At 33.8% G+C, this 24,258-nt stretch overlaps 1 protein-coding gene across 9 annotated transcripts in view; it reads right to left on the bottom strand.

Annotated features, from left to right (window-relative positions):
• Positions 1–939: 939 nt before the first annotated feature.
• The window catches only part of LOC111012209 (MADS-box protein AGL24), a 60,364-nt gene continuing 37,045 nt past the window's right edge, over positions 940–24,258 (bottom strand). For 2 of the 9 annotated variants that reach the window (XM_088123167.1, XM_088123171.1), the window contains 7 exons: positions 19,523–19,604; positions 18,439–18,500; positions 18,233–18,332; positions 18,104–18,145; positions 4,512–4,553; positions 4,156–4,286; positions 1,364–2,024 (listed from right to left, as the gene is read on the bottom strand). In XM_088123167.1, coding sequence (XP_087979293.1) covers positions 1,925–2,024; positions 4,156–4,286; positions 4,512–4,553; positions 18,104–18,145; positions 18,233–18,332; positions 18,439–18,500; positions 19,523–19,604 — 559 coding nt within the window. In that variant the 3' untranslated portion in view covers positions 1,364–1,924. Of the gene's footprint in view, positions 1,102–1,363; positions 2,025–2,683; positions 3,067–3,184; positions 3,430–4,155; positions 4,287–4,511; positions 4,554–18,103; positions 18,146–18,232; positions 18,333–18,438; positions 18,501–19,522; positions 19,605–24,258 lie in introns of those variants that run through there. The other 7 variants (XR_015790356.1, XR_015790355.1, XM_088123168.1 and 4 more) reach the window with 7 other exon arrangements.

The raw sequence follows: 24,258 nt of genomic DNA, 5'->3' as shown, positions 1-24,258 counted from the left end.
AATTGGGATCAAATGACACAATTCACACTGTCAAAGAATCAAGCTAGGGTAGAGTTTCATTTCGAACGGATGTGACAACAAATGGTTTGGATAACATATTTTGTGGCAGAAAACCATCCAGGAGAAGAAAAAATTTCTTCCATTCTTCTATTGTTAAATTGAATTCTTCTTATAATTCGAATGCTTATTAGATGAAATTTTGATCACAGAATCGGAGGCTCAATCTCTACAAGTCATTCTCATTTGTTTATTCTTCCATGTCTGAAGGAACTTGAGATTGTTGGGTTGATAAAAAATTAGTTAGATTTATTTTGTAATTTAATTAGTTTAGGGTGGTTATGCAAGCTAGGGAAGATTTAATATGATTTTTTATTAGTTTGAAAGATATTTCAAATCAGTTTGATTACGATTTGAGATTCATAACTAACAGAATTTGTGGCTCCTTAAATGTGGGAGGGGTAAAATTGACAAATGACATACTGACAATTTCCGTAAACCCAGAGTTAGATGTGGCATTTCTCATTCCTTAGGGAGTGAGAGGGCTAAGGGGAAAGGGTTGGTTGCCCCTTACGCGCTTTTTTAGGAGGAGTTCAGTGTAGTCGGATGGAAGGGAAGCGCATATCGGAAACGAATCGGCCCAATATTTATAATTGTGCTAATTTATAATGGATAGATAAAATATATAGCAACATCTAATATACGAATATTATTGAATATTGGAATTAAAAGAACAAAATTGGGAAGTACCGGTGTTGTACCCTTTTTAGTTTTTCAAAAAAAAAACAACTTTTAAATTACGTAAATATGGCAAAATGTTTGAAATTTGATTTTTAGATTTTTAGTTATTTTGATTTTACCCATTCAGATTTTTAGATATATCAATGATATATCTATATTATATCAATTAAATTGTGGATAAATTTCTTTGAAATTACTTCATGAACTTCAATATTTGTTGATGAAAGATAACTCAACATCTTGACTAACATTGAGAAATCTATCATCAACTGGTTTTACATTTCCATTGATCATTCTTTTTCAAAATGTGCTCCAATCTTGTGATAGTTCCATTATATACATCATCGTCTAAATTTGAGATCCCTAGGAAAAAATATATATATATATATATATATATATATATTAGAAAACAACTAGATATAAAATAGAAATACATTAAAACGAAATAAATAATCCCAAAATAATTTTATGAATAAACAATAAATCTTCATTGGAAAAAATACCTCTTCATAAATCAAAATTATCAATTGTTTCTCTTCTGAGTTATCTTTGAATTACAATGATTTTTATTATCAATTCTTTTTCAATCTGCTCTAACTTTTTCAACAAAACATATTTTTCTATATAACTGTTGAAAAACAAAGAAGTGATTGTAATACAGAATGAAAAAAATAACCGAAGAGTGTTCTCGGGTCAAACCCGACCCGACTTGAATCCGGTTTTTTTCCCCTTTCCTCCCTTCTCTTCTTATTCTCCTCCTCCTTCTAACCCTAGGGGTTTTTCCTCTATTTCATGAACCAAAAAACCAAAAAAAGAGAAATGGTCAAATTGTTTTTTTTTTTTTGTTTTTTCAAAAGGAACAGAAAAATAAAAGCCCCCAAGACCTCAATTGTTTTTTCCCTGTTTGATTTTTGTGGGTGGAATTGTTTATTTTTTTTCTCTCTTTCAAAAGAAGGGAAAAACAGAGATGAAATCGACATTTTTGTTGAGCAATTTCATATGGTATTGTTCAAAAATCCCCAAATTAGCAGCAGAAACCTTTGATCTTGATCATACCCATCTCAAATCCTCTAATCGAAAAGCCTCCCAAGAACTCAAACGCAGGCTCGCCGCTGCCTCCACTGACTCCAACGTTCGACTCCCGCCGTGTGTCGTTGCCGGTAGAAATGCCGCGAAGGTTCACGCTTTAGCTCCAGCTGGCGAGAGAGAGTGACCAAAAGGAAAACAAGAGAGAGAGGATGGGGCAACATGGGTTGGTGTTAGTTGGAGTTGGAGCAGCGTGGGTGTTGTGAAGTGAGGGGAGAAAGAGTTAGGGTTTATAAACGAAACTCTAATTCGATTAAAATCGAACCGAATCGAATAATTTTAATTCCGTCTTTAAACCAAACCGATCGGTTTGATTCGGTTTTATTTTTTCTCTCCTATAAAAAATGATGAATATGAGTTAGGTCTCAACCGCAGACAATTCATATATATATATATGGTAAAAATGTGAGAAAACAAAAAAAGCGTCTGGTCAAGGTTTATGACAAATGTCCAAAATTTTATTTTATAAAATTGATTTTGTGATATTAATATTTTAACTGGAATTAGATTATGGAAGAAGCTAGAAAGTTTTTTAATTATATATATATATATATATATATATAAAATTTGAGTGTTTGTTGTAATTGAGAGAATAAAAATCAATTAATTTAAATTAGAATCATGTGATTTTAAATCACTTACTAACCTATATAAGTGTTAAATAAAAGTAAAAAAATGAATGAAAACAAAACTTCCCGACAATATTCAATGTCTAAGCTTTTTAAATTACGTTGATTTGCAAAATTTGGTAACAAACTTTTGAAAATATAGATTATATCCTCACTCTACGTGACAAATATTGTTAAATAGTGATTCACAATCAATCCCATCTTAATTGGTTAATTTGCTTTTTATAACGTGAGAAGGAATTTTAAAGTAGTTCCATATAATATTGTCTGTTTTTGGCATAGTCTTCGCGACTTTATTGTTTGTTTCACCTAAAAGATCCTATACCAATGTAGATGTTGTCCTATACCTATATACTCATGATCTTTCCCTTATTTAACTAATATGAGACTTTAATCACATTTTCAATAGTTCTCTTCTCGAACAAAGTACCACTGAACCTCCCTTCAAATGGTCATTCATACATCTAACTCTTATTCAAGCTAACTCCTCTTCTTCGAAGCACACCATCCGTCCGATAAAGCTCAACCAAAGATGATTAAGTCTCCCAAGATTATCCTCAGATTGGTATAAAGCATTTCCATCTTAAATTTCAAAGATACTCTCAGGCAAATACTGTCATAATATTTATTTAAATTAAAAACCCATTTAAAGCAAAAAGAAAAAAAAAATCATATTGTCAATTTCTTGCTACTTCTATATGCATGAAAAGGCAATTATGGCATTGATCTGATGCAACAAATTCAAGTAATTTAATTTTCTTCATGTGCCAAATTGTAGAAATACATACAACCTATTTTATTGCATAAATCATATACATGCACACTTAATCTACCAAATTTATTTTCTTTTTTCATTTTTTTTTCTTGAATTTCTTTTTCAATCAAATGCACTATTTTCCACAAGAAAATTGCAAATCTTGGGTTGATTCAGGTGCCACTCTGGAGCAATAAAATTCAATACTCAAGAGATGGCAATCTGCAAAAACATTTTAAAGAACACTGTTAATTAAATTGTCAACAAGGTAAAATTTGAGGCTGGATGAATAATTATTAGACCTCTAATTCACATGAATGACTTCAATTGTATTTTCTTTTTGCAATTAGATTATTAATTTTACATTTTTTTTCCTGATAATATTGCAAAAGTAATAGTTTGCTTTAAATCTCGTTTTAGTCTGATTTCGTTCCCATATCTAAATTTTGCATAAAAAATTATTTTAATCCTTGTCAGTAGTTTTTTTATTCTATTAATTATTTAGCAAAAACGTAACACAAACCTATGTTTTCTTCATTAATTCAATAATTATATCTACGTAAACAAATATTTAAAATCACTTGGGTTAAATTTTAAAATAATTCAAATTTATGTTTAAAAAAATAATGACAAACCATAACTAAATTAAATGTTCATTCAGAACTGAGGGACCAAAACATAATACTAGAAAGTTGTGGGGGCAAAAACAGGAACATTAAAAAGTTGAAGGATCAAGAGGTATACAAGTGCGAACGGATAAAATAGAATACTAAATTTTGTCCTCGTATCATTGAGAAATTGACAACTAATTATTTTTTCAAAAAATCACTGTTAATTATCGATTATTTAATGACAGTAAAAATATGATGGATCCTAGTAATTAAGGAGCCAAATATTTTTTTTCAAGAGGATATTATTGTAAGAAAATGTAGAAGATTAGAAACTAACCCCAATTTGAGAGAAGTATCAGAGCTGTCATAGTCTTGAGAAGGGTTTGATGAGCTGCAATTATTGACTATGGACTCAGAAGAGTTGCCTTGCATGTTCTGCATTTGGTCTGTCATTTTCTCCACCTCCTGCTGCCACACAGAAATTCAATCATTTTTAACTCTTAACCCTGCGGAGCAATCTTGTTTTTATCGCCTTAAATGTTTTATAACTAAAAAAAATGTAAAATAGAGACCTTTATAAAAATGAATGAGATATCCATTTTCAACGACGGTGAGAACAAGATTTGTACTTCACCATAAGGAACCAAATATTTTCCTTAAAAAAAACAGCATAATAGTGAAAGAGAGACTCACTAGCTGGTTCAATCTCTGGTTCTCTTCCACAAGCATATCAACCTGAATTCAGGGTGTAACAAACAGAAACAATGCACATGCAAATATGTTAAGCAATAACTATAACAAAAATTGAAACTTAAATATTCAAGATGACCAATCATATGACCACAGATCAGAAGTCTCAATATTCAAATTCCATATCATCGTCAAACAGGGTTCAAGCTTAATCTTGGGTTTCAAAGTAAGAAAAATGTAGGCCAAAAGAGCAAACTTCTTCACGTATAGTATAGTTTTTTTTCTCCTTCCTCCTTAATATTCATTAGTGTCCAAAATTAGTTTGCGTGCACCTCGACTAATCTTATAGGACAACCGTCCGATCTTACTATATTTGGTTGTCAAGGTAACTCGTAAGATATTAAATCTTAAATAGGTGACCACCATGGTTTGAACTCACTCTCTAAAATTTTTGCTATTTACATCTTCAGGTATATTATAGTTTTACCTACAATAGTTTACTTTACTTTAGTTCAGAGTGGAGCCACAAATTTTAATGGGAGGCACAAGATTTTATGATCTAAGTTTTTATATATAATCTTTCAATTCTGACAATTTAGGGTGAGGCAAATTAAACAAAATTTTAAAATCTTTATACAAGAGGGATCAAATTTTCTCCCTCATTACTTTTTTACCCCGCCCCTAATTTAAATAACTTTGTATCATTCAAAAGTATCTCTGGTTCATTTCAGAACATCACAGAATGGCTTCCACACAAATTAGTCCAGCAAGTTCACAACAAATAGCAAGTATTGTAAAAGGTAATACAGAGCACAAGAAGTATCACATAAATTAATTAAAGTGGTTGGATAAAGAAGCCTTTACTCTGTTTATTCAGAAAGACAAATAGACATTTACTTCTTATCGAGTCAAAATTATATAGTTTAACTGTAGAATAGTTACTAACTGTTGCATAAATAGAAAAACAAAGAATTCAAAACACATTCAATGACATGGGTTAAGGTAGACTTAAAAGTTAAAAATATTAGAACTCTTTCCACAAATTAAACATGCATCAAAAGACAACTTTATTTAAAGGACGACTTTTTTTTGAACTACCTTAAATGCATGCATGCATTAATTGTTTGATACATGAACTTCAAGGTTCATGAATGTTAATTATCAGGCCAGATCTTCTATTCAATTGGTAGTTCGTGTACCAATATTTAATAGGCGTCTTATGGATGCATGTTTTGAACTAGCTCCGAGAAACCTGCCTTCAATGCACTGCATCTGAGAGAGCGAGCAACCGATGTCATGGGTCGGGACTTACCTAACCATCTTGCCTGCAGGGCTGAGGCATTTGAGGTTCATCCTGCACCTCGTTAAAGGGTACCAACAGAAAGGGACCGAGGAGATGCTAATTCCATCGCACGGATAACCAATGTAAGAACTGATTGATTATGCTGGCTCGACATACTTTGAGGTATGTCAAATCAATGAGGAATTGGGTTGTATCTATGTATACGTATATATGAATGTATTTATGTACAGAAGTCATATCTTCGATTTGTAGAGCCCAAACGTCCCCTCAGACATTGGAAAGTTCAGATTATAAGAAGATTTTGAAGTGATCTAAACCTGTTCTAGAGTTGTCTTAGACACATGTACCTGAATCAATTGTTTGGTAGATGGATTTTAAGATTTATGTAAGTAATTATATGCATTTACTAATGCTAGCTTAAAATTTAATTGCAATATTCAAAAATTTTTAGTAGAACTTTTCTTTTCCTGCATATTCTTGTTTATTTTTTATTATTTTTAGATGGAAAAACGATCCGAAATGGACGTCAAGCCTAAACTTTCTGAGGTATGTACCCAGTCTTATATCTCGTTTTCCACCTCTGCTACTAGTAGTGATAGTTACCGTTTCTACAGAACTATTGAGCATATGTTGTTAAGCAGTAATTCTGAGTAAATTTTGGTTATAAGTTGGTAAGAGTAATAACGTGACACCTATCCTAATTTAGTTTTTTTTTTTTTTTTTAATGATAGTCGAATAATTGAGGTCCACTTATGGCCTATCCCACTAATTTCTAGAAAACTTCTTGAACTAAAAAGGCCAACCCAAAGAGACAATAAAGATTCGTATCCAACCAACTTATGTGAACCGACTATTTTCACCAAACAAGCTACAAGATCTCTGACATCTGCAACATATGACCGTAATGTCCGCTCCTTACATTATGCTCGTGACCAATCCCACTAATTTCTAAAACGACTTCATCAACTCAAATGTCAACACGAGGAGACCATAAAGATTTTGTATCAAGGTCAACTTATGTGCACTGATTATTCTCACCAAACATACTACAAGATTCAACATCTACAACATATGACTGTGAGGTCCACTCCTTACATTTTGCTCATGGTCAATCCCACTAATTTCTAGAAAGACTTCATCAACTCAAAGACCAACTTGAGGAGACAATAAAGATTTTGTATCCAAGCCAACTTATGTGCACCGACTATTCGCACCAAACAGACTGCAAGATCCAACATCTACAACATATGACCGGAAGATCCATACCTTATATTATGCTAATGGTCAATCCCACTAATTTCTGGAAGGACTTCTTCAACTCAAAGGCCAACTTGAGGATACAATAAATATTTTGTATCCAGGCCAACTTATGTGCACCGACTATTCTCACCAAATAGCTGCAAAATCCAACATTTACAACATATTTTTGCAACGTCCACTCCTTACATTATGCTCTCATCTCCAATCCCACTAATTTCTAGAAAAACTTCAACTCAAAGGCCAACTAAAGGAGACAATAAAGATTTTCTATCCTGACCAACTTATGTGCATAGACTATTCTCATCAAACCGACTCCAAGATTGATCTGACATCTACAACATATGACTGCAAGGTCCACTCTTTACATTATGCTCATTGTCAATCCTAATAATTTCTAGAAAGACTTCATCAACTCAAATGCCAACTCGATGAAACAATAAAGATTTTGTATCCTGGTTAACTTATATGCACCGATTATTCTCATCAAGCATACTGCAAGATCCGACATCTACAACATATGACTCTAAGGTCCACTCCTCACATTATGCTTTCATGGCCAATCCCACTAGTTTCTATAAAGACTTCATCGACTCAAAAACTAACTTGAGGAGACAATAAAGATTTTGTATCTAGACCAACTTATGTGCATCGACTATTCTCACCAAACAGACTGCAAAATTGATCCGACATCTACACGTATGACTGCAAGGTCCACTCCTTACTTTATGCTTATTGTCAATCATACTAATTTCTAGAAAGACTTCATCAACTCAAATGCCAACTCGAGGAAACAATAAAGATTTTGTATCCAGGCCAACTTATGTGCACCGATTATTCTCACCAAATAGACTGTAAGATTCGACATCTACAACGTATGACTGCAAGGTCCACTCCTTACATTATGCTTATGGCCAATCCCACTAATTTTTAGAAGGACTTCATCAACGCAAAGGCCAACTCGAGGAGAAAATAAAGATTTTGTATCCGGGCCAACTTATGTACATCAACTATTCTCACCAAACAAACTGCAAGATTCGACATCTACAATATATGACTTGCAAGGTCCACTCCTTACATTGGCTTGTGGCTAATCCCACTAGTTTCTAGAAAGACTTCATCAATTCAAAAGCCAACTTGAGGAGACAATAAAGATTTTATATTCGGGCCAACTTATGTGCACCGACTCCCTTATGTGCAAGATCAGATATCTACAACATATTACTACATTATGCTGGTGTCCATTCTCACTAATTTCAATAGAAGCTACATCCACTCAAAATGCAACTTTAGGAGACAACAAAAGTTACATTTTTTTTGTTGTTGTGCTATGAGTATTCGGTCCATCTTAACGGGTACTTACTATTCTCATCGAATAGATTGTAAAATCGCACATCTACAATCTACTACTTTTAAGAAACACTAAGTAGGTGACCATATTGCTCCAACTTCTTTCCTAAGCCTAGTAGAATTTATACTAGGTCAACCAAAATAATGTTAAATTATCGAGTTTTTTCCTTTGGATGAGAGGTAGGCTGGTATGATTTCACCTCTGGCACTGGGCCAACGACATTGGTGGATCATGTTGAGTGGCCTAAACAAGGTGCATTATAAAAGTGAAAATGGGTGGTTGGGAGTCTATGAATCAGCACATACTTGAAAAGTCAACCATACTACAGTTTCGGAAAGGGACCACACTGCGGTGCGGGCCTAACCTCAACAGAGTTGAGAATAAGCATGTTGCCCTGAATCCGACCTTGCACCAACCCCAAAAGTTGTAATTATTTGGAAGATATTTATTAAATCCTTACTTATATATAATGTATTAATTATCATAAAATTACTAATACAAACCAACAAGTTATAATTTATAAAAAAAAAAATCCCCTTTTTTCCCCTAAAAACCTACACTATATTTATTACTATTTATTTAATGTTTTTATTTATAAAATGCTGAAGTTCCTTGAAGAATTTGATCCCTATTTAGAGATATGACATGGATATCCTCCTCCAAATTAAACAATCTAAGACCTTTCTTATTTCATGGAAATTGAAATATTCTTGTCATGGCTGTTCAAATTCCTACATTTGATGCATTGGTAAAAAGTGGATGCTTTGATGTCAAAGATCCCAATGGATAGTCATTAGTTTGACACATTTACCCCTTTGACAATTCAACCATGTTAATTTACAATGTGCATCTAATTAGTTTTAGTAAATCAGTTAGTATTAATTTTACTGATAAAAACTATTTTGAAATATAGTAATATTGAACTTATGTGTACTAAAATTAAATTGGATGCTTAAATTATGATGGTCTATTAAAATAAATTGCCAACTCAATATTTGGTTTGAAAAATTTAACTAACATAAAAATAATATATTGTTGTTGAAGCAAGCCACCTTTCTATTTTATATATTATCATTCACAAATCCTACAAAAAAAAAATAGGTACAGTTTTTCTCAAAAAGAAAAAATATGTATATTTCTTTTTGAGTAATAAACATCTATTTCATTGATGATGTAAAATACACATAAAGTCATGTAGGCAAGTTACAAAGTGAGCATAGTTCAACGGTAATTGACATATACCTCAAACCAAGAGATTGTGAGTTCGAATTCCCTCTCCAACATGTACTAAAAAAAAAGTTACAAAAAGACCTTCCAATTTGTTATAAGATTGCTTAGATTGTAACTAGAGGGGGAGTAGAAACATTTGCACCATTAAAGAGTAATTACACTAGTAGAAACATTTGCACCATTAAAGAGTAATTACACTAACTCTATAAAAAAAGATCTCAAAAGGGAGGGAGGAGTCGTTAAAAAATCCTATTGTTCATTTCTATCCACAACCTACACAGTAAGCACTAATGATTGGACCGAAAGGATTGCTCTCTCTTTTTTGAAAGGGTGACCAGCCCTGAGAATATTGAGGAAGAATTTTGGACTGTTGTGTAATGCGGTTTGCGATCCCAAAGCCGTTAGGATCCTTTCCCAAAATCTGGATGTGAAGTCACATGTGACGAAGAGTCACATGGTTTTAAGAGTTTAGGCCTATGTCCTTATAGATCAGTTAAATCTTCCAAAATGTTTATGTCATTGTTATATATATTAACAATTTTGCCAATTTGAACATAGCTTAGTGGTTAAAACCATACTTCCCTTGACGTTGGAGGTTCGATCCCATATTTGTTGTATTCAAGAAAGAAAGAAAAACGAAGGAAACAGTTTTCTTGTGTGACACATTTTCGTTGAATTTGATAGAGATGTAAGAAGAAAACAAGGTCTGTAGAAGGAATGTGTATCGTTGCACTTGCACAACTTAAAAAACCCTAATCCCTAGAATCCACCTCTTCTTTTTAGCAGGTCTAAAAAACATTGTCATATAAAAAAATATATTAATATGCAGTAGCGGCAAGAACTTTTCGGTATGATTTAACCAAGAGATGAAACCAAATTGAAATCAAACGGAATCCAAACTAAAGTAGTAGTTTAACCTATACAAGTTTCTATAAAATAACAATTTTATCTTACATTTGTATGCACCTAGATTTCCTCAGACCGTTGATTCTTTGACGTCGAGGGTCTCTTAAAACAAATGGCCCTTTACGTCTATTGCTAACATACATGTGGAACAAGGAAACTTAAACCAATAGCTAAAAATTGGATTTTTTTTTGGGCAATTTAGGCGTTATAGGCTACAAGTTTTAGTGCATCTAACAAATCCAAGAAAGGTGAACGGTTGGCTAGGACTTAAGATCTTTTGATCATTTTGCCTTAAAGGTCTCCAATTTGAACCTTCGAGTGAACTTAACATAAAAAAAATAAAAAAAAATTCGTGTTGTCTTCTTGATCCAGACTTTGGGGCGTGCTCGGGTGCTCTAAGCGGTAAAAGAAAAAAAGTGAGAGAACAAGTTAGACTCCAGAAGCCAGTAAACCGTAAGGTGAAGCTATGAGACGATGCGAAGCAACAAACTGAGTCTCAATTCAAACGAACTGAACCATTGGAAACTCACACAGAAATAAAAAAACAACTAGGAAGAAAATTCTGATTCTATACTTTCAATAGATAGGGAATGGAGGATAATTAGACCATGAATAAAATATGGACATGTATAAATCCAGCATTATCTACCATTTTCTGTTACAAGAGAATAAACTAATTTTGAGCTTGTCTTGTATATCAAAAAGCAACGAATTTAAAGAATAAAGTTGATTATATGGACTGTCATGGATAATGAGATAGCATCACAACTTAAAAATAAAAAATCTTAACCTCTCAACTACAAATTACTAAGTTTTATATGGATCTTCAAAGTCAAAAGAAGGAAAATTCGAAAGGGGCGAACCTTTGTTAATAGCCTGGGATGTACACAAAGAGAAGGGATCGATACCTCAGATCAAAGTATACTAACCTATGTGACGTACCAAAATTGTATTCCTACGTAGAGACATGGAAGAGAAAAACATACGGGACTTGACTCTATGGATGAAAAGAATAAGGTTTGTTTATTGCAAAAGGCACATTTCTTAGGCAACGTATTGAAGTTTTAATACCTTCATTTGATAAACTTGATTTTGATGGAATAAAAATATTTGTATTCCAATATATCTAAAAATAAGAGATACAAAGTCTTTCTTATATAGGAGAAAGGCTCAATTCATAAAAGGAAAATAAGAGGAAAATAAGAGTAAAATAATCAAATCATTAATATTTACAGCAAATATTCACAAATAAACCAACACTCCCCAACACTCCCCTCATGCTGGTTTAAAGATATCTTCCATTGCCAGCTCGTCAATCATCCTGTCAAATTGTACTTTTGGTAGTCCTTTTGTCAATATATCAGCAGTCTGCTCTATTGTTGGGAGATAAGGGATACATATCTCGCCCGTGTCAATTTTTTCCTTTATAAAGTGTTTGTCAATTTCAATGTGCTTAGTCCTATCATGTTGAACTGGATTGTGGGCTATGGAGATAGCAGCCTTGTTGTCGCAATAAACTCGAACGGGTGCCTTTTGAAAGATTCTCAGCTCTTCAAGTAGCCTTTTTATCCAAATCCCTTCACAAATACCATGGGCTAGAGCCCTAAATTCTGCTTCAGCACTGCTTCTGGCCACTACATTCTGTTTCTTACTTCGCCAAGTAACTAAGTTACCTCCAACAAACGAGCAATAACCAGAAGTAGATCTTCTATCTACTATACTTCTTGCCCAATTAGCATTGGTATAAACTTCAACCTATAAATGGTTGTGTTTTTTGAACAATATACCTTTTCCTGGAGTTCCCTTCAAATATCTTAAGATTCTATAGGCAGCTTCAAAGTGAACTAATCCTGGTGAGTGCATAAATTGGCTTACCATGCTCACCGCAAAAGTAATATCTGGACGTGTGTGAGATAAGTAAATGAATTTTCCCACAAGGCTTTGATATCGTTCTTTATCCTTTACCTCTTCTTCTTTTGCAGCTTCCAATTTTAAATTTGGTTCAATAGGAGTTTCAGCTACTTTGCATCCGAGTAAACCTGTTTTTCCAAGTAAATCAAGAATATATTTTCTTTGATTAACAAAGATACCGTTCTTAGATCTCGCAAACTCCATTCCTAGGAAGTACTTCAACGTTCCTAGGTCCTTGATTTGAAATTCACATGCTAGTCTTTTTTTTAAAGTGGCCAATTCTACCTCATCATCACCTGTGAGCACGATGTCATCTACATAAACAATCAAAATTGCAGTTTTATTATTTTCAGAACGTTTATAAAAGATGGTATGATCAGCTTGACTCTGAAGAAATCCATAGCTCATGACCACTTTACCAAACCGTTCAAACCATGCTCTTGGAGACTGCTTGAGTCCATATAAAGATTTCTTTAACCGGCATACTTTGTCCTTCCCAAGGTTAGCTTCAAAACCTGGTGGTAAACTCATAAATACTTCTTCTTCGAGATCTCCATTCAAAAAGGCATTTTTTACATCGAGTTGATGAAGGGGCCAGTCTAAATTTGCAGCTAGAGATAAAAGTACTCTAATAGAGTTGATTTTAGCAACAGGAGCAAAAGTTTCCTGATAATCAATCCCATAGGTTTGAGTAAATCCCTTTGCAACTAATCTAGCTTTATACCTTTCAACACTACCATCAGCATTACACTTGATCGTAAAAATCCATTTGCACCCCACAATTTTCTTATCTCTTGGCAAATCTACTATCTCCCATGTACAATTCTGTCTTAGAGCATTCATCTCATCCATAACAGCTAGTTTCCAATTTGGATCATTAAGAGCTTCTTGTATGTTCCTTGGAATGAACAAGTTAGTTATCCTAGACGTAAAAACTTTATGACTACTTGACAGGTTTTGATAAGAGATATAATTTGCTAGAGGATATTTTGTGCAAGTTCGAGTTCCTTTTCTTAAGGCTATAGGGACGTCAAGATCAGAAATAACAGATGAGATATTTTCAATAGTTGGAGTAACAAGAATAGAAGATGGATTACCTGGAGTGTCAGAATCATCCCTCGGAGTTTCAGATTGGATTTGTGATGAGTCAGCTATCTGGTCTCCATTTGTTTGATTGAGTCGTCTTCTAGTATAAAACTTAAACTCAGGATTTAGATCAATTTGATCATTTTGTAGTAATTCTCCCCCTGAGTTAGAATTTTCTACACTTGGCATTGAAGGACTAGTAAAGTTGGGACTTATAACATTAGGAAGGGGAACAAGTATATCAACAGGTATATCCCAAAAATTATCATCCTTATCCTCTAAATTTAGTTTCTCCTCCTGAAGATAATTTTGGGTAAAAAAAGGTTGACTTTCCAACAAGGATACATCCATACTCACATAAAGTTTTTTGGTTTGAGGATCAAAACATTTATACCCTTTTTTTTCTAAAATCATAGCCCAAAAAAATGCATTTAATTGCCCTCTGATCTAATTTTGACAGAAAGTGACTAGGAATATGCACATAAACAGTACACCCAAAAACTTTGATAGGTAAATCAGAGTTCAAACGAGTTGTTGGAAAATTTTCTTTCAAAACATCAAGAGAAGTTTTAAACTTCAAAACTTTAGTAGGCATTCGATTTATTAGGTAGGCAGCTGTGAGGACTGCTTCCCCCCATAAGTACTTAGGGACATTCATAGAAAACATTATTGCCCGAGCAACCTCCAATAAATACCTATTTTTTCTTTCAGCAATGCCATTTTGTTGAGGAGTATCTCGACAAGTAGAATGATGAACAATGCCTTTAGTTCTCAAAAACTCACTCAAATGTTCATTGAAATATTTCAGTTCCATTGTCAGAATGCAGGATACTAGCGATTTGAAAATATCCTTCACATCAGATTTGTTTGTCAATAAATAAATCCAAGACAAGCGAGTATGATCATCAATAAAAGTTACAAACCATCGTCTACCACTATGAGTTACAACTTTAGAAGGACCTCAAACATCACTATGAATTAAATAGAATGGTTTGGAGGACTTATAGGGTTTTGGCAAATATGTGGATCGATGATGTTTTGCAAAGATGCAATTTTCACAATGAAACTGAGAACAATCAACTCCTTTAAACAAATTCGGAAATAGGTATTTGAGATAGAAGAAACTAGGATGTCCTAGCCTAATATGCCATAGCATAATTTGTTCTTTAACAGAGATAGAACTGTTACTACTAAAGCACTGAGTTATTTTAGTACTACCAGAAGGCTCATCAAAGTAGAAGAGGTCATCCAGCATTCTAGCACATCCAAACGTCTTCCCCGAGGTCTGGTCCTGAAAAACACAGTGCGATGCATAGAAGGTAACAAGACAGTTAGAATCTTTAGAGAGTTTACTAACTGATAAAAGATTGCAAGCTAATTTAGGGACATGTAGGACAGATTGAAGAGCAATATTTTCTGTTAATTTGATGGTTCCCTTGCCTGCATTGAAAGAGAAACTACCATCGGCAATCCAAATTTTTTCATTGCAATATGTAGGAGAATAAGATTCAAATATTTTAGAAGAGCTAGTCATATGGTCAGAAGCTCCGGAATCAATAATCCACGGAGATGAGCCAAAACAGGAAAGTGCTCTAGGGTAATTACCTGTTTGCACCAAGGAAATACAAAGATTACCAAATGACAAATTGGTCTCTGACCGTTGTGATAGATGCTCTCTACTAAACGAATTTGAGTCAACACTATTAGTGCAAACTTGCTCCTGGTTTCTCTCATATTCCACTAGACTTTGAGTCATTTCAACCGTTTCTTCAACCATAATAGCAAATAAAGGTTAACTAAATCAAATCAAACCACAATCTGATATTAGAGAGGATATAGACAGATAACCAGAAAAAGCCCAAACCAAACCAGGTGGACAAAACCGGACCAGGGAAAAAAAATCGAACCAGTAGAAAACCAAACCGGATCTGCGAACAAAACCAAACCGGACAAACCACCTAAATTGAACTGGTCTAGGGTTTGTAGAACAAGAACGGTCCACGAACACAGAAGCCGATTTGCTGCTACCACCAGATCTGCGAAAGGGGGGCGGAGGGTTTCTATCACGGCAGATCCACGACAAACAGAGGATAGCGGCGATGAGCGCAACAGCAAACGGCGGCAAAAAACTGAGGCTTGAGGCTCGTACCACAGCGGATCTGAATGGGCTCCGAGCAGCAACCTCCGAATCGATAGCTCCGACATCGGCACCAACTACAATTGCTGAAAAACTATGGCTCCGTCTATCTACAAATGAGAAACACCGCGCACGAAGGGACCGACCGGAAGTAGGATGCGTCGTTTGAAGATGACGGCTAGGGTTCCGATGGTGAAGGTGGTGATGGCGAACTAGAGTGTCGGAATAGTAACCTACCGTGCCGGAAGTAGGATGCACCGTTCTAGAATAACAGCGGCTAGGGTTCCGGCAACAGTAATGGCAGCGGCTAGGGTTTAAAGGATAAAGATGGTGGCTAGGGTTTCTACAAGCCCTTGGGATATTAGGGTTTATTTTGGCTTTGATACCAACTTGATTTTGATGGAATAAAAATATTTGTATTCCAATATATCTAAAAATAAGAGATACAAAGCCTTTCTTATATAGGAGAAAGGCTCAATTCATAAAAGGAAAATAAGAGTAAAATAATCAAATCATTAATATTTACAGCATATATTCACAAATAAACCAACACATAAATAGCTACCACAACAGCAAATATTTTCTTTTTACCACAAATTCGGGTCTGGGAGTTTGAACTTCGACTTCAAGAGAAGAATTAGGTGTTAATTACCATTTAACTATATACAACAAGAACAAGTATTGAAGCTACATGACCTGAAAATCTCTCCTTATATCATGATGTGCTACTAGACTAGCAAGCAAGGTTCAACGAATTACCGTAGAAAAATTGTAATTTTTATCCAGCTTTGACAAACTATTTTTGGTCAGCAGCGATACTATCGTTAAGGCAGTCTAACTGGTTGATAATTTCATATAAGGTAAACTAATGATGAACCATTGTTTGGAAAATTCTTGTATGAAATGTTTGGAATAAAATCCAAAAGTTCCTCATGTGGGAATGGTTTGATGCACCATAATGGAATATTTGGGGCCAATTCAAAGGATTTTAGAAATTAGGAAATATTTAAGTTTACCTAATAATTTCAAACTCATGTGTGAGCTTCTTCTTCAAAGTTTTTGGTTTTCATGGTTGAGGAATATGGTGTGACCTCCTTGACTCGTCTGTAACAAGCTTCGGTACAATGTTTGTTAATTTTCCAAACCATTCCTTACGTGATTGCTTGAACTCCTACAGCAACTTCTGTAGATATTTTACATGGTTCCTTATGGTAAGCTTTTAAGGAGTTCAGATTCGAGAAGAGCTCTATCGAATCAAAACCAATAAAAACATCAGCATTGGATTTTCTTATAGCTAGATGTTGAAGATGTGAGGAAATGATGAGAAGGTGCCCTAAAGCTGAGGAAGTTCAAGCCGTACGTTTGGTGTAACGTCGGACGTATTACATATCCTACTCAGAAGATCATAATAAATAATGTGAGTACAGTGTTACTTACGTAAGGAAAACAATGGTTGACTTTTAACAGCGGGAGAGCAAAGGTTGACTTTTAATAGCAAATGCAGTTATCGCGGTCATCCTAGTTTAGTGACTTCAGTACAAAGTTTGGGTTGGTAGAAGGAGAAGGTGCACCCTCAGCTAGTTTCTGGATTCTATAGAGTTTATGAGAAAATTTTCAACGTCCCATTTTTCAAACTTTAGGGTATCCCTTGTTAGATCCTTTCTAGTTTCATCAACAAAACTCATCTTCCTTTTGGTAGTTTGTTTTATTTAATTCCCATAGTAATTTGTAATGAGTGATTCTCGTAGTCTATATTCTCAGTTGAAGTGTCTTAAGTTGGGATTTTGATGGTTTCTAAGGTAGCATCTAACGTTTCTTGCTTAGGTAATGGATAAAGCTTGAGAGAGAATTTTCAAGTTTAAAGTGGGACGATTCATCAAGAAACTTTGTTGCCGTGAAGTAAAATGAAAATCTACTTTTCCATATCTCCCATGTCATTAACGAGTGAACATTACTTCTTTACACAGACAATTAACATAAAAGAAAACCATATGATTATCATAATCCCATGACAAATTATCTAAGGAATCACGCAATTCAATACAAATACAAAAAACAATAAGAAATGATGAAATTAATCTTCTATCCAACCTGTATTATAATACCCTACAAGATTGACACTTTTTTAGCATTCCTTAATGTCGTGGGTTCGTGATCACCTAAAATATATCAAATTTGTAATAAAATTTTAAACCCTAGTGTGCCCTAAAGTCATCAGAGGCTGTTGATTAAACTAGACCAAGACTCTCAATTCTTTTAATTACTAATAAGATTAATCTAAATAGCTTAATTCAATAAACTTGAAGAGCTTAAAAGAACATTGAGCTCAAAAAACACGTCATGAACAAAAGGGAATCACATTCAAGACGCACAAATTACACAAGAATCTAATCAGGGTATAATTTAATGATTACCTTCCTCTCAATATCATGGATCAAATCAATATTTCTTCCGTCCTGAAACATATATGAAGAGTTCCAATCAAATTTACTTACCAACTTATACGCATTTTACAGCCAAAAGTGCGTTATAGAATAATTAACCATCATTTCTGAAACGCGGTTGAGTCCTCCTTGAAGCGATTTCTCCAATTTCTTGAGTTCCTCCATGCCCAATCCTTGAAGCTCCTCTCCCTTCATTTGCCTGTTACATTCACACAATAAATTGCTTCTATAAATAAGAATTTTGTATTTCTTTCCCCGTTTTCAGAGCACAAAAAACACATTGTTGATGGGTTTTGACTACTCACCTCAGTTCATGGGTCTTTTTCTCAACTTCTTCGTTCAACTTGGCTCGCATATTACTCTCGAGCTACCAAAACAAAAAATATAATAAGATAAAGAAACGGCTTCAGAGAAATTGCCATTCAAAATCATTATTTAATTTATTTTTCTCTCTTTTAGTTCAGTCTCTTTGTTTCAAAGTAGGCAGTCTTATAAACAATTATATGTTTTGGATAAAATAAGTTGTTACCTTTTTGAGTTTAGATTCTATTTGGTCTCTAAATTTTAAATGTTACAAAAATCTGAGGACCGTCAGCTATATATATTGTTATATCACTGATTAAAATGTTATAACAATAAATATTTCTACCATGAAAACATATAAATTAATATTAAATGGACCCGTCTGAGTTTTCATTAGGGTTACTAATGGTTCTGTTATGTTAGAGATCAACCGTGAGCATTCCTGAAAATTCATGAGTAAAGGTGTTCATATTTTGAAACTTAACGACCAAATGGAAACTAAATTCAAAACTTGGGATCAAATAGAAACTAAATTCAAAACTCAAGGGTAAAAGTATAACATTTTGAAACCTAGGGACGAAATGAAAGTTAAACTCAAAATTGAGGACTAAAATGGTAATTTTCCCTTTCATTTTCCATCAATACACGTTGCCTTCAGTTCTCATTAATTATGTGTTTCTTAATTTTAGAATTTGGGAAAGATTTGTTACTGCACTTACCATATATCTCTTCAACGTTCCAGTACTGCCAGAATCAAAATTAGGGTTTTTATTTATGAACTGTAATTTTCCCCAAATTGGTCTGACTTCAAAGCTGCTTTTGACCACAGATCAAAACCCGTTGGATAACTATTACATTTTTAATTTCCTGTTTTTAAAAATTAAGCTTATAAACACTACTTTTATCATTCTATTTCTTGAGTGTGTTATTTATTTTTTAAAAATATTTTCAAAATTTAAGCCAAATTTTTAAATGCTTGTTTTTATTTTTTAAATTAGGCCATGGAAGTCAAAATGGGGTTTTAAGAAGTAAGAAAAACATACCAAAAAAATTGGGAGGGAGCCAACATAAAACGGTGTAAATTACCTGCAACTCAACTGATGGTTCATTCAAATTGGGAAGATTTTCTGAATGCACACTATTATGCCTCTCAAGTAGACCCTGCATACTTCACAAGATGGAAAAAAAAAAAAAAAAGCAAGGTTATATTATATTTATATATAACATTATATACTTTTAAGGTATACACAACATTACAAATGTTTAATAAAACATGTTCTTCCATTTTTTCTCAAGCTGGGGTTCTCGATTAAAAGTTTTCAATGTGAGAAAGGTAACATTTGTAAAAAGATGACCCTATTCACTCTCTCTCTCAAACCGCATCGTCTTCAGCATCGAGCATTCAACGATGGAAAACAGATCGACATTGGTTTGGTCGATTTTGATCAATTTGATTGACTTTTGGGATTCAATTGTTCACCTCAGTTATAACCAACACTTTATTTAATTATTTGTCCCTAGAAAATAAATCCATATGATATGTGAACTATTAAGAATTATATACCATAATAATGAACTGTTTTAAATTGGAATAATCTTAGTCAATTTTGAGAAATAACATGGGAGTCGAGATTCCAACCTTCTACTAGAAAAAGTTACTAATGTCTTTTAACTATTCTGGTAAAGAGTTATATATATGCTATGAAATAACTTTGAAGGGCTTGAATATGAATGTTTTTGTCCAATTTAATTTTAGAATTTTAAAGATTTTAATTTTAATTAAAACTATATAAGTAACTTTAGACTGTGCTTATCAAAGAGAATCAAATTGATATCAAGTGCCTCTCATGTTGAACTTAAGTGCATCTCAAACTTTATCGAAGACAAGTTAGCTTCATTTAGTATAACTAAGCTTTCGAAGCTACTTCAAGCTCAACGTCTTTAAAACTTGATCGATTACTGAGTTTAAAAAAGTGAAACATAGGCCATGGTTGCACTTTTGAACTTTAATGTATTTTCAGTTTTAAGCTTTGTCCTTACTTTTTCAATTACTTCATAGGTTATAGATCAGTGTCTTTGATTATTTTGTATAGTTTACATCCCTTTCAATTGTATTTTAAGGTTAACTTTAGGGTTTTTTTGGTTGGCTAGGGCTAGCACGTGGAGCATTTCTAAGATAATATGTCGATGTCAATGAAAATTGCGTATTGAAGGCTACGAAGGTCGAAAGAACTTCTTTTATATTTACAATCTTTGTGTTACCTTTTCTTTGGAATCTTGAAAGTTTCTAGATTTCTGATGATCTAAAAAGGTTTGCATAAACGTAAGGATTAAGGAACGAGATCAAATTTGATCACTTAGGATTTTAATATTTGTGATCTAAGAGTTTGTACAAACATAAGGATTTAGGATTAATTCTAATTCTGAATGGTGAATTATCCATTTGAAGTTGTTGCTGACCAAAGAAATCTTATTTATAACTTCTTTTTAATTTAAGTTAACGAATATAGATAAATGGTTCCGAAATAAACTTTACTAAAAAAGTAAATTGAGATGTTGAAGTTGACCTACACCATGAAGCTTACCTAAGTGTTAAATTTCATAGTAAGATTGTGAACACTTGAGGCCGATGAGAACACATGAGCAAAACTCAATAAAAAAATTTCTTTGAGTATGGAACATCATGGGTTGTTTGGTAACGTTCCAGTTTCTTGTTTCTATTTCTTCATTTTTAATAAAGAAAAATGAATTACATGGTCTCAACATTCATGAATTCAAGTATGATAAAACAATCTTTTATCTATGTTTTATAACAAATTGAAAATGATAACAAGAAAGAATAAACTTGTTTTGGTTGTTTCGAAAACTTGTATACAATTTTGAGAATGTTCAAAAAAAGGGAGAGACAAAAAACATAGTAGTTGCAAAATGTTTAGATTTCTTAAGAGAATTGAAAACGAGAAATATGAAACGGGAGCGTTACCAAACAGGCTTGTGTTTACTCTCTCCTTGATAATGAAAAGTGTTCCATACAAAAATGATTATGTATCAAGATTCATGAGATTCTATCTCAAAACCAATTCGTTGGGCTCACTAATCTTGGCCTAGATCTCATTTTTTAACTAGATGTTCGTTTGAGCTTGTTGGGTTGTAATACCATATTTAAATTCATGAGATTACATCTCAAAACTAATTGGCAATGAAAGTAGAAAATGTATATTATAAACCTTTGTTAGGTTCATTATCTTTTCAACATGGGATCTTTAATATGCCCCCTGAGCTTGTTGGGCTCTGATATAGGATAGACTTGATGATGTGGCGAATGGGATTTAATTGGACATAATTAAATCGCCAATGAACCCAAAAACTTAATTTACACCATATTGGATAATTTAATCATTTATAAGATATATAACATTATGGTCGAGCTAAGTGTCCAACCCCTAACAACTAATCAAGATATGATCAAGCCGTTTTGCAACACTCCTAGCTTTTCAATTACATCTTGGAGGACATTTAGTGACATGATCTTGATAGAAACGTTGAATTAATATTTTACCCCTAGTTTGATGTATTTAGTAGGCTCATTTACGTCTTGTCCTTATATTATTCGATCAGGGCCTTATGTCTTATATAGTTTTGGTCATTGTTGGGCTGTTGGGTTTGTAAAGAGTGCAAACAAAGTTCCACATTAGTTAGAGAAGGGTATGGTCCATGGTATATAAGAGAGGACAATTATCTTCATTCGTACGAGACCTTTTAGGTGAAACCAAAGCAAAACCATGAAGGCTGTGTCCAAGGCGGACAATATCATAATTGTGGAGATACTCTGAGTACTTGGAGTACCGTTTTCCTTAACAAGCGGTATCAAAGCCATGGTCTAAAATTTAGCTGTGTCGGTGAATCCTCAAGTGTCGAACAAAGAAGTGGTGAGTCTCAGAAGATGTAGTCATGGTGTAATCTGTAGTTGTGCTCTATCAAGTTGTGTTGTGCCCTAGAGCCTTCGATAAGAGCAAAGCTCTCGTTCCTGTCCGAGATTAGACAGATGAGTGATTACTTGATGGGAGGCTCGGTGGTACTTTGTTCGAGGGGAGGATTGTTGGGTTTGTAAGGAGTGCAAACAAAGTCCCACATTGGCAAGGGAAGAGGTGATCCATGGTATATAAAAGAGGACATCTTCATTGGTACGAGGCATTTGAGGTGGAATAAAAAACAAAACTGTAAGGTGTTATGCCCAAAGCGGACAATATCATACCATTGTGGAGATAATCGGGGTATTGGGGTACCATTGTCCTTAACATGGGCCTTATCATTGTCTTATTTCATTTTAGTAGTGATCTATACTAGTAGCTTTATTTGGATATGAAACCTAGTTACACTTGATGATATGGCGAGTTTCATAAACCCTTTTGTAATTCATGTAACGTTGATAATTTTATTTTAACGAGTATTCGACTCTCGAGTTAAGTTTTTTTTTTTTTTTGTTGCCACAACTTTGATCTTAAGGCAATCATTTTCGACCTTAGGGTTGAAGTTGAATTGATGTAAGGGTTTTAATACATCTAAATTAGAAGTTCACGTACCTAAATAATTACTCTTTTCAAGCATAAGCTGAGTATTGGAAGAAGTAATGTGAGAAGTAGAACCCTCCTCGCGATTTCGAGATACTATGATGTGTGTCCCAGCCTTGTGGAAAGAAGTTATTAATGCTACATTCTCCACTGCAACCTTTGATAAATGTAATTTCATCGTTTTTCAATTTATCCTTCTTAGAGCATATTAAGTATGTATAATTTTACCTTTCCAGTGATTTATAATGTGTTATTTAAGGATTAGAAATACCCCCAAATATCAAATTACTGACAATAATCAAATAATATAATAGTTCGACTGATCTGACAGACCATCTAGATGCATATCGGGAATGGATGGACGTCTAGAGAGCGTGCGGTGCCATCAAAGGTAGGGTTCATTTCCTTTTACTTTGATAGGGCTAGCTCGGATGTGGTATCAAAAGCTGAAAAGGGAAATAAGAACCTAAGATACAGTTGATTGATAGTAAGTTGAAACAATAAGTGGATCATAGGTTGGTTGAATATCGACTTTTGCTTAGGCTACATGTTCTATTTACGCACTACTAAGGCGGCACAAAATCAATCTCTTATTTTAAAATAGTTGTCTCGAGCCTTCATAATTCAATTTTTTGGAGGGCGAGACTGACAACAACCTTCAACACATTTTTCCACCATCAAACAAATATGTATTGAAAGCCTCAAAGACTACATCGCCAAATTCAACAATTAAAAGCTTTAGGTCGACGGACTTACTGATGGGATTTCACTTATCGTATTCATGTCTAGCTTAAGAGATGAAAGATTTTTGTTGTCGTTAGGGAAAAATACTCCGACCACCTTTGCGAAAGCATTAAGCCAAGCACAAAAGTATACGAGTGCATGTAAACTACTCTACTCAAGGCAAGACCACGACAACCTGCAAAAGAAAGAGGTCGAACAGGGCCTCAAATAATCTAAGTAGGAATTAATTTTAATACAAGCCTTAAATTTATTGTTTTTGTTAGGTAGATGTAATTTGTTCTCTTTGAGTTTTAATAAAAGATATTTTTGTTTATTTATACTTGACTAACTTTTTAATACCTTAAAACAATCCTAAACTGGGGGTAAGTAATTAAGTGGAACTGATATATAAAGATCAAGTATATCAAGGAACCTAAGAAAGGACTTAACTGTTGCAGGTATATGAGTTGATCCGATTAAGGAACCTAAATGGGTTTTAATCGAAGAAGGTTAATGAACCCAGTAGAC

This window comes from Momordica charantia (assembly GCF_013281855.1).
Source record: "Momordica charantia cultivar OHB3-1 chromosome 4 unlocalized genomic scaffold, Mcharantia_2.0 BLBB01000004.1, whole genome shotgun sequence".
NCBI classification, from domain to species: Eukaryota; Viridiplantae; Streptophyta; class Magnoliopsida; order Cucurbitales; family Cucurbitaceae; genus Momordica; species Momordica charantia.
Note: the sequence above shows the minus strand (reverse complement) of the source record. Positions and strands in the feature narration are given on the sequence as shown.